This window comes from Cibotium barometz, chromosome 5 (genome assembly GCF_041138505.1).
Source record: "Cibotium barometz isolate CiBa-2024 chromosome 5, ASM4113850v1, whole genome shotgun sequence".
NCBI lineage: Eukaryota > Viridiplantae > Streptophyta > Polypodiopsida > Cyatheales > Cibotiaceae > Cibotium > Cibotium barometz.
This window is the reverse complement of record NC_141050.1, coordinates 14,563,446-14,580,398: the sequence shown is the minus strand read 5'-3', so window position 1 is coordinate 14,580,398 and position 16,953 is coordinate 14,563,446. Positions and strand designations below refer to the sequence as shown.

The 16,953-nt window shown below is 38.0% G+C and overlaps 1 protein-coding gene across 1 annotated transcript; it reads left to right on the top strand.

Annotated features, from left to right (window-relative positions):
- The first annotated feature begins 6,886 nt into the window (after positions 1-6,886).
- LOC147638096 (aquaporin NIP1-1-like) lies at positions 6,887-9,059 on the top strand. Its single transcript, XM_086794878.1, has 5 exons — positions 6,887-7,191; positions 7,275-7,502; positions 7,940-8,140; positions 8,492-8,556; positions 8,697-9,059. The coding sequence occupies exons 1-5, from the start codon at positions 7,060-7,062 to the stop codon at positions 8,920-8,922; spliced, it is 852 nt and encodes a 283-aa protein (XP_086651004.1). The 5' UTR covers positions 6,887-7,059; the 3' UTR covers positions 8,923-9,059.
- Positions 9,060-16,953: the final 7,894 nt, after the last annotated feature.

Sequence of the window (16,953 nt, the reverse complement as noted above, 5' to 3'; positions counted from 1 at the left end):
CGTAGCGGCGTTACGGGAATGTAACACTGGTATCAGAGCGTGGTTCGAGGGAATCGTGAGAGCCCGCGCGTGAACGGGGGACCGGAGCCCACTCGATAGTTTTCATCCACAATCTTCTCACCCTTATCTCGAATGGAGGGTGTGGAGGGAGGCAGCCATGGAAGAATGGAGGGACCCTACATAAGCAATTGTAATATTGCATGACAGGCTATGTTGCTTACAAAGTTCATGTGCGTGTAAACCCTATGAGTCGTATGACCCCTGGGAATGAGTGGAGCATTTCTAGGATTTAATAAGGTTTGACATGGCAATAGTGAGTAGTATCTCACTCCAGATGAGCCTGGTTGTTGTTAGTATCGGATCCGACATATGAAGTGTACATAAACTTGGGCTGAGTTAGGATAGAAGGCTAAGCCGGAGAGCTTAGTGGTAAATCCTACTGTATCTGGTGAGTTTTGACTTAATCGGAGTGTTAAGAAGTAAACTCAAAGTCTGGGGCTGAACCGGAGTGTTCGGAGGCAGACATATCTTTTGTTAAATCGGAGAATTTAGCAACAGATGAGCTTGGGGTGAACCATGGTACCCAGGAAAAAAGCTCTTCACACTGAAATAGTGCACAATGATTTTAGGGTGATAAAAATCCATCGCAGGAATGTTTTTCAACTTTCCATAGATGATAGATGAAGACCATGTACTTTACGGAGTTAAAGTACATAGGTGGTGACTTCGGCGCCACATTTTTTGTAGGAAGTCACCAGTGGTGTGGTTAGGTCAGCCGAGACTCCACAAGACCTATGCACTAGTTTTTAAGTTGACCTCTATGATAAGGACGTCCAAAATTTCGTGTTGTAATACCAGAAATTGTACTGCAATGTGCAATGTAGGGGTCAATTTGTGTAGTCACTTCTTAGCACACAGGTGACTTAAGCATCTTGTTATAGATGGTTGTATATGGTACTCCCACTCGGGGGAGGTACGCCATTGGGTACGGAGTTACTCACAGACTAGTATGGAGCTACTAGTGTGATGATAGTGGGTACGTAGTTACTCACTACTAATACATAACTGCTAATACCATTAAGATCCTTGAGTGAAAGATACTCTAGATCAACATTTTAAATTACCGAACCACAATCCATGAGTATCGAGGTACTCATAAATATGTTGACGTTGCTCAAATCGAGGGACCGATTTGTTCGATGGTATGGAATAAGCAAGGAGAGTGGAGTAACTTAAAAGTTACACATCACTAGTCTTAGTGAGTTGTCAAGGTCATTCGTAGTTTGATGATCCCCTCTACCTATCAGATAACATTCAATTTTGCAAGACCTGGCATTTAATCCGTAGTGATTATGAGTTTGGTGCGAGATATGGTTATGAAGAACTTACAAGAGTACTCATTTATTTGCTTGTCATTGGTTATAGCTTGGTAGAGATTGCCACCTGTGATGGGTAGGTAGCTTTGCCGCTATAATGAGGAGGCAGCAAATAATGTTCTCATAGTTATACTTCATACCAACACCAAACAGGGATAGGATGAAATTCCTAAATTCATCATCACGAAGTACTGTGATGTTTGCATTTATATTGAATGTATGATGTAATGAGACATTGAGCTTGTGTAATTACCATCAATTATCTAGCAACCTATGGCTTCGCAGCAAGCTCAGTCATTATATGTGGATTGATAATATGGTTATTAGTAGTTTGAAATTTTTCTTGATAGATGGTACGACCCACCCAAATGATTCATAAGTGTGTAACCGCTTATGAAGGGTAATAATATGCAACAATGAAGCACTTTGTTACAAGTGTGAAACCACTGATCTGTTGCAAAATAGTACCACCATATGTGCGTAGACACTATACCACATCTTCGTTGCAAGATGTTTAAAAGTTTCTTGGAAGGGCTCAAGAATTAACATATAATATTAAACACGGTCTAGATTTGTTCTTGGACCTATGACACTAGCGCGTAGTCTGCTTGAGAGTAGAGTTTTTGAGGACAAAAACCTTTCTTGAAGGAAAGGAGGGATATCCTCAAATACCACATAAACTGGAATAGTTGTGTGAGTCCAGACAAAGAGTTGTAAGTGATTGGATGTAACTCCAGACACCCGTAGTGGTGCAAGAATCTTTATCAAACATCGCATAAGAGATAGGAAGTTTGATTGTTATATTTGAAGGGAAATCTTCAAAACTTACATTTACTCTAAGTTGGAGTGGAGTTTAACCATCCGTAGATTGATGGTAGTTAGAAACTCAACAAAATTCTAGAGCATATGCTTGTGCAAAGATGTTACTCTAAGAGAGAAAGTATCTCTCAGCTTTGGAACTAATCCTTGTGATGCATGATTAGATTGGCTCTAGTTTATTTCTCCTATGGCCGTAGGGCTTTCCAAGGAGAAGTTTTAACAAGTTGGTGATGCAACATGGTAGCGTAGTCTACAAATATCTAGTAGCATGGTCTGAGAACTTGCGCTACTAGAATGCTCTCCAGTACATTAGCTTCTGTGCTAATGACATGATGCAAAATAAAGGCATGAAATTTGCCTTAAGATTTTGGTTGAAATACCAAATCGGCTTGTGTGAGCATGATCCTGTCTTTACAGAGGTCTGGCGTGCTGTATGCGTACGCACTTTATCACAGCGGCGCCCACCTTCCTCGCCGGCACATAATGCTAGTCCGGAGAGACTGGCCGTAGGTGCGGCGGGTAGCGAGGCGAGAGTTAGTCCGGAGAGGCTAGCCGAGTCTTCGAGGTATAGTTTTGATAGTCCAAGTGCGGGTCATCCTGGGATTCAGAAGACCTATGCACTAGTAAAAAGACAGTTTTATTGGCCTAGTTTGTTTAAGAACGTCCAGATTTATGTGCTGAAATGCAGTAAGTGCCAAGTCAATAAACAGAACGTCTTAAAGTTGGAGGACTACTCCATCCGCTGGAGATTCCTCAAGGGAAACGGGAAAGATTTTCCATGGATTTCATTACAGGTTTACCCAAGACGAGTCGAGGGAATGACTCGGTGTGGGTAGTAGTGGACAACTAAACTGGCAAAGTTTATTACCACGAAGAAAACTGTAAAAACGCCAGAGTTGGCAAAACTCTTTATTGAACATCTCTACAAGCTATATGACCTGTCCGCAGATATAGTGTCGGATAGAGATAGAAAGTTCAACAGTCATTTTTGGAGGGAAGTCTTCAAAAAAAAAAAATTGGATACTACTCTGAGTATGAGTATGGTAGATCATCCGGAGTCTGATGGTCAAACTGAAAAAGTTAACCAAATACTCGGGGATATGTTGCGTTCTTATGTAAGTAAGAAGCAATCAAATTGGGAAGAATATTGCCCATATTGGAGTTTGCTTATAACAACTCCAAGCAGTCAGGGACGACTGGATTTACACCATTCATGTTAATGTATGGATTCCAGCCGAAATCTCCGATGGCTGTAGGCCTAGAAAAGGAGAAGATTCAATCTGTCAAGGATTTCCTTGAAGATATCAGTGATATGCTCGGAGCCGCACGAGAGAGAATTCGTAGCGCTCAGGATCGCGCTAAAACTTATGCGGATAAAGGACAAAGAAAGGTGACCTTTGCAGAAGGTGACTTTGTATTCCTCAAGGTTCCTGCGCAGTCAGAAACCATGAAAACGGGAAAGTGTGATAAACTTTCTCCGAGATATTGTGGTCCTTTTAAAATCCTTAAGAAGATTGGGGACGTAGCATATAAACTTGAGTTACCGGAGAGTTCTCAAGTCCATCCTGTCTTCCATGTCAGTAAACTGAAGAAATCAGTTCACGGGTTAGAGAACGCAGTTTCTCCAAAGATTTAGTGGACTTGATAGAGCCACCAAAGATACCACATGAATCTGAAAAGATTCTATAGTATCGTCACAGACAAACCCGACATAAAGTGTACCAGGAGGTACTTGTTAAATGGACAGATAGGGATGAGGAATAGCAACCTAAGAATGCCGTAGTGCAATTTCCAAAAGGTTTCCCTAGTTTGTTTTCGAGGACGAAAACTCTTCTTAAGGGGGGGGTAATGTCACGTAGGCTGTAATGCCTGTGATGACCGACGGCAGACCGGATGGCCATGTCCGGGGTTCAGTGGGAGAGGACGCCCATGCGGAGTCAATATGGGCGGCCAGGCTAGTGTGGACGGCAGGCCACACACTATATAGCCTGGGGGATGAGGGGCAATCCTCATTCTTCCTCTATGGCTGGGTGGTGAGCCAGAGGCCGTCCCCTCTTGTGGTAATGCCCGTAGCGGCGTTACGGGAATGTAACAAGTTTTGGTGGAGCATTCATACTGTATAGTTAGTGCAAGTGCAAAATGGCCAAGATATAATAGCAAAAGATCACAAGCAGTTTTTTATTAATCAGTGACCTTACTAGCCCCTTCTTTATATTGGAAAAACACCCCACTGAAATTTTGATGTTGCTAAACCCATTCAAAAATTATATTGTCGATAGCTAGATACTTACACTTGTAAATGGTGATATTTACACTAGTAAATAGTGATAATAGAAAGTCATCATGCTAATTGATAACTATAATTCATCGATATTAATTTTAAATTCATTGGATACATTTTATGTAAGTGACTAGGTAAAACTCCTTGTGATCATGCCATTATGTCATTGGATACATTTTACAAGTGACTAGGTAAAACTCCTTGTGATCATGCCATTATGTCATTGATACCATGAGTGATTATAAAAAATTATAGTCAGCGTAATATTTTGATATGGTTTTACTATTGTTCAACCCTTGATGGAATTCTTCTCTAATAGATATTATCTTATATAAGATAATATTTTGATATGGTTTTACTATTATTCAACCCTTGATGGAATTCTTCTCTAATATTTTAATATGGTTTTACTATTATTCAACCCTTGATGATATTATCTTATATAAGATTTCAAAATGGTATATATTGTTAATAATAAGGAAGCGTGAATTTAGTATTGAAGTGTAACTCACACTCTGTGTCGCAAGCTTAAACTAGGGGCTTATTTGAGCACAAGGGCTAATCTAAAAGGGGTTTCAAAATGGATAGGCATTAATTTTTCATGTCCTCTTAGAAAATGATTTACCTAAAAGTGTACATAACTTCAAGACATAATGGTCTAATTATTTTAGCCTAATGAAGTACCTAAATAATAAATTACAGGCCATATAAAAAGGTCTTTAATTTAATATTTTATATTTCAATAGATTAAATGCCTACATAGAGGCTTTTTTTATATGTATCTACTATGTAGAAATATCTGTAACTTTTAGATAGGCTTATAGTATTTACATATTTATATGTGATGGCACTCATCCATTATCAACACTTTTTTAATACACTTTAAGGTAGTTTATAAGTTGTCTAAAACTTTTATATAGGGTACCACGTCTTAAATTCTACCTTGGTCCTAACTCGTATGTTCTCTTCTAACAATCATAGCTGGGCAAAAGGATAAAACTATCAAATACATGTAGTTTACTACAAGTGTAGAATGTTCCAAATATAATAGTTGAAACTCACAAGGAAATTTTTTTAGTAATCAATGTGATTCAAATGTGATGTAGTAAATCTTGGCAATGATTATGTCTCCATTAGACACACAAAAAGAATGATTACATGAGGTCTTTTTAAAAGATAATTTCACCCTTTACAAAGGCCAACTTTTGTAAATTGTTTGGTGTGAATAGTTCTCAAGCATCCATAAGAAAAGCACGAATGCAAGAAAACATTAGTTATTTCCATGAGCATATCATGAGCTAATATAAACATTAAAGAAAAGACATTGCCAAAGATATTGGTTTACACTACTAGGAAGGATGAAGTCTTCTATTATGTAGGCTGACAAGAGAATCCAAAACTCTCAAACCCAAAGGCCAATTATTGACTAGTATAAAGAGCAAATGGAATATCATGTGTAGCATGGGTGTACCAACTAGTGTACGACAACCCTAGGCTAGGGAACCTGTAAGTTTGCTTCATCTTATAGCTAGGTGTTTTAATCCCAAGCTAGTGGAAGAAAGAAATCTACATATTATCTAAGCAACTTGTGGTGTTTACATTTCTAAAGATAGTAGGTCCAATTTGTTGTTCAAATTGATCATTAAGGTTCATTCTCTTATGTTCTTTGAGCTTCTTAGCATTGTTCTCTCTCTCTCTCTCTCTCTCTCTCTCTCTCTCTCTCTCTCTCTCTCTCTCTCTCTCTCTCTCTCTCTCTCTCTCTCTCTCTCCTTCCTTATAAGGTTTTGTATTCTAGAACTTCTAATTATGGCTTTCTTACTTTGCATGAGAGGGAGTTAGGATTCGATCGGTTCAAAACCAATAAAATTTGTGTTTCTTAGTAGGAGAAGCTCTACAATTGACAATGCTAGAGTGCTAGGGCCAAGGTGGTTTTCAAGAACAAAAAAAAACGTTTGGACATCTAGAAGAGAGAGCAAGACTCCCATGACCAACTACATACAGTACCATCTTAACACACCAATTAATTCAACGGCCACCTTAGGATGTTTTACTAAATTTTAATGTCTTGCAAAATCAAGGAGTGTAGGGCTATAAGGGGCTAGTTAGTATGTGATGCACAGAATCAATAATTATGGGCAACCTAACCATGGAGAGCTTGCATTAAGTGAGATTAAATAATCTTTTATTGTGATTATAAAAATGGGGGCACGCAGGGGGCGTGACTTGCATTATTTTCATGTTCATCTCTCTCTCTCTCTCTCTCTCTCTCTCTCTCACACACACACACACACACACACAATAATGCGAGCTTTTTACGTAGATTTGACGTGCTTAAAAGCCCTCAGCGCCATCATAAGCATTGATGCTTCTCAACCTCTTCAGCAATATTGCATGAGTCCAGGCACTGCTAATTAGATATTTGCCCTAATCAGTATTATTCATGCTTGCTCGCTGTTACGAGCTCTACCCAGTACAATATCAATTGCTCAATCCTTACCCTCCCTGTAGCTATTTGCATGCACTAATCTCTTGCTTTAATTATCGCCAGCTGCTCTTGCTTTAATTATCGCCAGCTTGATTCACATGGACGAAATCAGAACCCACCATTTGCAGGAGGATTCCAGTCTCACAATCGCAAGCTTATCAGTGGTGGACGCTGGCAAACCCAGCGTAAACTCGCCCATCAAGCCCCCTAAACCCAGCCTCGTTCAGAAGGTACCGTGCATTAACCGGCGTTTATCAAGTTAATCGTACTCTAACACGGACTACTGTTAATCCATTATTATCTGTATCAGCAGGTTGTCGCTGAATTGGTTGGGACCTTCTTTATCGTTTTTGTGGGATGTGCCGGTTGCATTCTAGTTGCGTCAAAGGAAAAAGGCGATGATCTACATGTAGCCATAGCCGTAGCGGGTGGATTATCGGTGATAATCATGATTTTTGCAACTGGGCACATCTCTGAAGCACACCTTAATCCTGCAGTTACTTTGGGTTTCGCAATGGTTGGACTGTTTCGATGGACTCGGGTACTAAATTATTCGTAGATAAAATGTGCATTTAAGTACCAACAAAAACTTATATCCTAAGTAAGCACTATCAAGAATTTATATTTGAAATTTAAGTTGCTCTCACCCTTTCCTTTTGATATAACATAACATGTAGCTAGATATATGCAAGTTTAAGGAAAGTTTGGTTTATATTATTGAGCATTTATACTAGGAATATCATGGAGATACTTTAGCCTTGTTTTTAAACAATCATTGGAACATTAGTGTATAAAAGGTAAGCTAGCTGCCATTTTAGATTATTAAATGATTGATACAAGGGCCAAGTAGAGATACATAAATGAGAATTGTTGATATTCTAAGAGGCTAATGTTTCTTTCTTTTGGGCAGGTTGTGCCTTACTTTCTAGCTCAAATTGTTGATACTCTAAGGGGCTAATGTTTCTTTCTTTTGGGCAGGTTGTGCCTTACTTTCTAGCTCAAATTGCCGGTTCTCTATTGGCTTCGCTATTTTTACAAATGATCCTACATAATGCAACACTCTTTCCTTCTATTGTTAGCCAACCATTGCATCATGAAGTCCAATCTCTTCTAATGGAGATCATTGCCACTTTTATCCTCATGTTTGTCATCTTGAAAGTTACATGTGATCTTGGACGTGTAAGAAGACACCCTATGTTCAAGATTTATTTGATCTATTTAAAGGTTTATTTGTTCAAGTAATAAAGAAGGAAACATATGATTGGATCCATTCTAATTTTTTCCTTAAAGAAATAAAGAAGAAAAAATTTAATTGGATCCATTCTTTCTTTCTTTGTTTGTTTAAGAAATAAAGAAGAAAACATATCATTGGATCCATTCTAAATTTTTCTTACATACATTGTAGCAATATATCAAACAAGATTTCACTTGCTATAATTAACATAATTTTTCTAATTGATCCATTGTGCACTTAAATAAGAGTGCATTTAACTCTTCTCTCTCACTTTGTTATGCATTGAGATTGAATAGGTTGGAGAGCTAGCAGGGAACATCATAATTGGAGTGACCATTACTTTGCTTGGAATTTATGCTGGGTAAGCAACATCTATTGCATTTAAACATTGTCTAGAGAATGGCATGCATTAATTATCATTATGTAGTTAAAGCATAGCTAAAATTTGTATAAGAAGAAGAGGTTCATTCAATTTGCGATAACTTGTTATCAATTGTGTAGGCCATTATGCGGTGGACTCTCAATGAACCCTGCTAGATCAATTGGACCTGCTGTGGTGGCAGCAAAATTTGATTCATTATATATCTTTGTGATTGGACCAATAGTTGGAGCTACATTGGGTGGATTAACCTACAACACCATTCGTCCATATAAAATTAATGACACACCATCATCAACCCAAAGCTTCTTCAACCAATTATTTACATTCTCAAGTGAGCATTCGTGACATCATTAATGAATGCATACATGCCCAACTTTATCTCAAAATAGTAAGAGTCAACTATACATATGGTTTCAAATATGTGCATGAGAACATGCTTATATTTTTATGCGAAATAACACATCATTGTACATCTAGTTGTAAGGAAACCTTATCAGTGTACATCTACTTTTGTAAGGAATGGCAACTTAGTATGCATGCAGGTATCATCGTAATTGGAGTGACCATTACTTTGCTTGGAATTTATGCTAGGTAAGCAACATCTATTGCATTTAAAAAACATCTACAAAATGGCATGCATTAATTATCATTATGTAGTTGAGGTATAGCTAAAATGGGTATAATAAAGTCAAAAGAAAAATAGGTTCGATCAATTGTGATACCTTATTATCCATTGTGTAGGCCATTGTGTCATGGGCTCTCAATGAATCCTAGTAGATCAATTGGACCTACTATGGTGGTAGCAAAATTTGATTCATTATATATCTTTGTGATTGGACCAATAGTTGGAGCAACATTCCAGGGATTAACCTACAACACCATTTGTCCATACAAAATTTATAATGGCACACCATCATCAACCCAAAGCTTCTTTAACCAATTATTTACATTCTCAAGTGAGCATTGACATCATTGATGAATTAATACATGCCCAACTTTATCTCTAACTAGATGAGTCGCTTGAACATATGTTGTTAAATATGTGCATAAGCACATGCTTATATTATTATGCTAGCTACACATCATTGTACATCTAGTTGTAAGCAAATTCAAACCAGGGGGGAAATGAATTCGATAATGCACGAGGCTTTAGCAACACCCCAATGGTAGATTTAATCCCTTAATGGTTCAAAAAATTGATTGTCATTAGTAATGCTCACACTGTGTTAATAGAGTTAATTTTTTGTTAATAGACCAGATGATTTAAACCCTAAATGGCTCAGAAAATTGATTGTCATTAGCACTTGCTCACACTATTTAAGAGTTAATTTTTTGTTAATAGACCAAATGCTTTAAAGATTAAAGCTCAAATACTTGTTGTTTGTGCTCAACAAATCAACATGTATATTGTCCACATCATATATGATGAACTCATGAGTCAAAACCTTGCAAGATGAGAAAATCAAGAATTTTGCCCTCTATTGCTAATTTTCACTTCCGCTTTCTAGGATGGTTTTGGAAGCTTCAACTTGCTCAATGCTTCCCTCCTTTGATGCCTTAGAGCTACTGAAGATGATGTAGATACATCTCCTTTTATAGTAGATGTGCCCAAGCACCTTGATTTTTAATGATTTGTTAGCTTGGGAAAAGAGGAAAAAATTTGGATTCATGGCTAATTAGGATGCTAATGATTTTGGTAACTAGGGTTGTCCTAGGATGTATAGATGATCAAGGGATGTTGGGTGGCTCTGATATCAAGTTGAATTTCATACCTATATAGATAGGATTAGGGTGTGTAGAAATAGGTTAGCATCAACACCTTGACATAATAGAAATGCAAGAAAGAGATTAAGACTAATGATAAAACTAATGACAAAACTAGAGCATAACAAGAAGACATTTAGCAAAAATCTCATATGATAATCCATTAGATAGAGGGTCTTTATATAGGTTTGAGTACATCTCCATTAGCCACCAATTGTGACTCCTAATTTTGATTAAGACATCCCCTAATCATGCCTAGATTTGAAGACCACCTCCCACCCACTTGGGCCATTTGTCACCTTTCTTCTAGGTGCCTTCTTTTAGCCTTCATTTCAGGTACATGTGTCTTCATATTTGGGCTTCCTTTCAACCTTTGAAAACTAGTTTATATTTTATGCAGCTCATACATCGTTTGAGGGTCACGTAGCACTCCTCCCAACATCACTTAATATTTTAAACAAATAATACCAATGGGAACATGGTAAACTAAAGAAGGTATTAGAAAGCACACCTATTTTAATGACACCTAGACAGGACATAGCATTTCACATCCACATTCACAATTCATCTTTTACTATTGGATGCATGCTAGTGTAGCTTGGTGAGAAGAACTTGTATTCCCAATGAGATTTGCCAGACATTGAATGTAACTACACAACTATTTAAAAAAAAGGTTTAGTTATTAAGAAGTATTATCATTACCTTTAGCCAAATTTTTAATCTTTCTAGCCATCTAGCATTTCTCTACTTTGTAAAGAAGCATAATAGGGTGTATCATTAGATTGTTGCTAATTCTTATGGAATTCGACTTCTTGATCATTGTTAGTAAAGGATTTGTGCATGTACACATAGATCACTACCTTTCAAGAATATTGTTCAAAAATATCCAACAAGAAAATTCCCTTGGGTTTAGAGGATATGCTCGATTCTCCATTATTTAACCTTGACTATGTACTTAGGTAGAGAAAAAAAATCACCCACTACCTTGCTAATGGTGCTTTCCTTTCCATAAACAAGGATGGAATACATTCTTAGGTAGAACATATTAGGGAGTTTGGGAAAATCCTGTTACTTTGGAACTTTTCTTTTGAATATATTTTTGGGTGTATCTTTAGCATACCAAATCCAAAGTTGTCGGAGAATGTGGATTTAGAACATACTCTTCAAGAGCTTTCTAATGATATGTCATATGAGCTGGTTTTGACAAAAGCTTAAAATGATATGTCATATGAGTTGGTTTTGAGCTAGATTTGTTCTTAAAAGGGGATCGAATTGGACTCCTTGATTCTAAAAAGGCCACCCCTTATGAGTTAATAGCTAGAATGCTTTACAATAGAGGCTAAGACAATATCCTAAGAAAGTGTGTTCATAATGAATTTCTTGTCATTTTCATTTAGCATTCTTCTCTAGAATGCCAAGACGACACTTTACAATAGATTATACTACTTGCAAGGGTCTTCAAGCAATATTATGGTGGCCTCTATACTCTTTGGAGATATCATAAAGTTTATCAAAACTACTCATATACATTATCATTGAAACTAACAGATAATGTATATGGTACTTATATACATTATCATTGAAACTCACAGATAATGTATATGGTACTCATATACATTATCAAAATTAACAAACAAAAGCTTTAGTGCATAGGCCTTGGTTCCTTTTCAGAGTGTCTGAGATAGGAATTGTAAGGATTAAAAACCTAGATATAGTTAAAATGGAAGGTTACATCAATGGTTGAAAACTTAGATGCTACTACAAACCTATAGATTAGGATATACTTTTTCAAATCAATAAGAAACAAGAGAGAAAATAGCACCGAAAGCTAAGAAATGCAAGGTTGGCCTCGAGGTGCTACTTGCCGAAGAAAGGCTTAAAGGGGCCATAGAGACCCAAGTGTGTAGATATTTGTGCACAAAGACAACCTTTAAGAAATACCCAAGACCAAAACAATAGTTAACCTAGCTGACACCTCAAGTTGGAATTTTCTCAAAAGGAACACACAACAAATGTGATTAGATCTAGTTGACACTAGCACCATTCTAATCTATTCTCATGTGAAACATGGGCCTCCCTAGCACACCAATGTATCTTCCAATCATCAAAGGATGAGTGTTGGGGTAGTCTTTCTCACTAAAAATTCGATACCCAAGAGTGTGCTTAGAACCTAAGAAGAGTATAATCCCATCACCAAGGGCTACTTACCAAAAACGTGCCCACAAAAGAAGAAAAACAGCTCTGAGTAGGGCCCCATAAGATTAAATCCCTATGTAACATAGGGCTCCCACTGCATTCCCAAAAGACTTCTTAGAGCTCAAGGATTCTATAAAGGCAATTTATGGATATGTTTTCCCAAGAAAAAGTGTTTGCTCCATGCCCTAAGTCCAATAAAAAGCATAGACAATACCACTAACTAAGATGGGAGTTGATATTAAGGATTTCATCTTTGGCTAAACCATCCAAGACGAAGGCATAAAAAGCACCATAAGTTATCTAGCTAATCCTAATAGAAAGGTGGCGAAATCTACCAAGATTTTGATGGCCCCAAAAACCCCCCTCTAAGGAGCCACAAGGTGGAGTTTCTAGGATGCTACTACACTTATAACCTTCTCTTGAATTGATCAAAGTACTATTTAAAACCCTAAGTTTGAACAAATGCTCTTATGATGCCATAGCATCAACTTGCCAGTTGTTGGAAGGAAAAGGCTCTCTCCATTCAACCACTAGTCAAGGCAACCCACTAGCCTCCAAGGTGTTGTTAGGGTTGAGAAAGTTGTTCCTTTGCTATAGCTTACAAAGCCTTTAACTCCTAAGATCATCACCTCCCCCTAAGATGGGTGGGCACCCCAAATGTCATTTATCTTTAACTAGATAAAAATATTATAATGTAGAATTCAAAACCCAAGTATTTGTTGGAATTAGAGTTAGGGTTGCAACAATGCACACACACAAGATAAAGAAGCTTGAGAACACACAAACTCACTAGATTAGAATGAACAAATATGTGCCAGATACAAAAGATAAGTACATACCCCAAAATGAGTAGATAAGAGGGTGTACATACGCATGGGGGGGAAAACCTCCTAGTGAGGGAAAAAGTGCCCCAGCGGTCCTAAGTGTGTTCACACACATCACTACCATATAATGCTACAAATCCCCCCTAGAGTGATAATGTGAACATGTATAGGGTATGGCCGATCATTCCTGAAAAGGCAGTGCCCAAAGCTTTACGAAAAGCTTTGAACTTTTCACGAGGAAGAGCCTTCATGAATAAATCTGCCATGTTCTCATGTGTAGGCACATAGGCCAAGCTGATCTCTACCCGCCGGCTGCAGAGAGTCTTTCCCTGATAAAGTGGTAATGCACATCAATGTGCTTAGTGTGAGCATGAAACACTGGGTTCCTCATAACTACTAATGCGCTCTGGCTGTCAGTGAAAATCGTAGTGCTAATTGTCCAATACCCAAATCAACCACCATAAGACGTATGAGCCACACACACTCAACTGTAGCTGTAAAAGCTAGCCTATACTCAGCTTATCACCTTCTTTCTCTACATCCTTATCTGAGGATTTTGATTTTGGCTTATAGCCACCATGCGAAAAAGCTTTACCTTTGCCTTTCTGATTGGCAAAAAAAGCTTGGTCACCAACTCGCATATTAGATATGTTTTGCCTAGACTGCTCTTCTTGCAAGAGTATTGAAAGTAGCTCATCAAATGTAAGGGCATTTGGATTTCCCTTCATCATGAGTCTAAGGGTAGAGGCAAAACTCTGATAAGAATCTGGGAATGCATTGAGAACTGTGGGCGCACCAATGTACTATCAGGATATATCTCATCCACACTAGCAAGCTACTCCTTAAAATCTTTGATCTTGGTCAAGAAGTTGTCCATTGAGTCTCTCTCATTCATGTGCTCAGACTTCAACTGTTTGTGGAGATATGCAACACGTACTTCATTGTTGCGCACTTGGTATAATGCAGCAAGTGCATCCCATGCCTATTTTGAAGCCTTACATGACCGAATATGAGGAATAATTCTTCGTTTTTCACAGAAAGTGCAAGCAATGCATGTGTCTATGCATCTCTTCCATCCCATCTCGTTTGAGCAGTAGTGGGAGGTACTGGTGGTGCATGTGGAGGAGCCACATTTGTATCAGATTCTACTTCAGATGTACCTACATCACTAGGTTTCACTGGTAGTTGTGAGTTAGGACGAGTTTCACTACCACTGACCACATTTCAAAGGCCTTTAGCAAACCAAAACATGCCTCATCATATAGGAGCACAATGGATGGTTAGTCTGGCATCAAGTTTGTCCTCACAACAGACAATATGTTGAATACATCACTACTGCCAGCCATGACTTTCTACCAAATACAAAATCTTTCAACACATTGTAAGTACTCACAGTATTCACTAAAAGCAACCTTGGATGGTTGCCAACTGACTAAATCACCTGTAAAGTGTATGAAAAAGTAGAGAATAGAGTGTTACTGGCAAAAGTATGATAGTTGATGTTGTTGAAGACACTGCCAGATGCTGCTGCACACCAAATCTTTGCCGCTACACAGCCCAAACACCCAAAATCGAGCAAAATCAATCCAAAATGACGCATCTCTAGAACGTCTGTAAAAACCTTACGGTGCCCAAAACGTGCCTGAATCCCGCCGCGGACCACCCTAAAATTTTAATATACTTTGTATACATAACACTACAATATACACCTTCTTCTCCTAAGATGGTATCTCAATCGGAGACAAAAAAAATAAGGTCGTGAGAGGAGGGAGGCAGACTACTAGATCAAGTGTCAAGGAAGCTAGCTCTGATACCAATTGTTGGAATTAGGGTTAGGGTTGCAGCAATGCACACACACAAGATAGAGAAGCTTGAGAGCACACAAACTCACTAGATTAGAATGAACAAATGTGTGCCAGATACAAAAGATAAGTACACACCCCAAAATGAGTAGATAAGAGGGTGTACATACGCACGAGGGAAAAAACCTCCTAGTGAGGGAAAAAGTGCCTCGGCGGTCCCAAGTGTATTCACCACATCACTACCATATAATGCTACAGTATTCATAGTGTATATAGGGGAATGTAAAAAAACAATAGAAATAGTGTATCTAGGGGAATGCAAAAAAATAATAGAAATATTGCCAATGGGGCGACATAGCCTAGCAATAAGGTGTTGAAGTCCCAAGCATGAGGTGCTGGGTTCAAAACCTGCTTTGGCTATTGATGGCGGCGGCGGCATGAAAGCACACACGCACACGAATACAAAAGATCCCAAATATACATACATATTATATATATATATATATATATATATATATATATATATATATATTGTAACGTAGCATTCAAAGCCCAAGTATACATAGTGTATATACAGGGGAATGCAAAAACAATGGAATAGTGATGAGTAGAAGTTGAGAGAAAAGCAATATCAAAGATTGTAGTCAAGCTAGAGTTACTCCACAAATGTTGATGAAAGCATATAAATGGCTAAGAAAGCAGACTAGTGATGGAGCCAAAATTGAAGCAAAAAGCATAAGGAAGAAAGCTAATGTGTTGGAGAATTGAGAAGTAGAAACCTTGAAGGAAGGACAAGAGCCTATCTAAAAATAGCCAAACTTAATTTTTCTCACATTGGTGGGTTCAAACAATTTCCTCTCACATTGGTCGGTTCAAACAGTTTCCTCTCACTATTTGGGGACTTCTTGAATAATCAAGATTTCCCATCATGCTATATATCATTGGAAAGGTCTCGATGAGTAGATTCCAAATGTGCATTCTTTGCAACTTTGAATTGATTTGGAAAAATTTCACAATGAGCCCATTTTTCTAGAGAGAGAAGGTGTGGAAATCCTTGAGGGGAAAAAATGAGAGTTGCCTAATGCATATGTTACTGAGTCAACTTCTAAATCACTTCACCGCGACGAAGTGTCCTCCTTGATCACTTACTAGCTCCACTCTCCACCACTGGACATCCAAACCTTGTCATGACATTCTCATACAAGAATTTGGCTATGCGTGAATTGAGGCTGAATTATCCCTGAGAGCTTTTGCCTCCACCCATTTAGTGTAGTAGTTTGTTGATACAAGGATATATTTATTACCAGTCCTCCTTGTTGAGGGTTTGCTCTCAGAAAAATGCAAGGGGACATTAAAGGCAATGGAAATGGATTGGGTATGGTAGGTGTATTTAGTTTTCTATAATCTACACATACTCTTAGCTTCCCATTTTTCTTTAGCATAATCACTATTGGGCTCAACCAAGTTGCTTTCTCAATTGGGTGGATGAATCCTAACGCTTATAATTTGTTAGTCTCCTCCTTGACTTGCTTGGCATAGTTGGGATTCATTATGTACCTTTACTGCATGATCAAGTCTACATCTCTTTCAGATTTATCTTGTGCCGATAGAAACTTGGGTCAATGCCAAGCATATATGTACAACTCCTAGCAAAGACATGTTTGTACTAGGTCAAGAGTTCTTAAAGTTTCTTTTTCATTGTCTGTTCTAGTTTTGCATTGATCTTTACCATCTAAGGTGTGCCTTAGTTCCCAAATTAAGCTCCATGAGCTCCTCCTCTTACAGTCTAA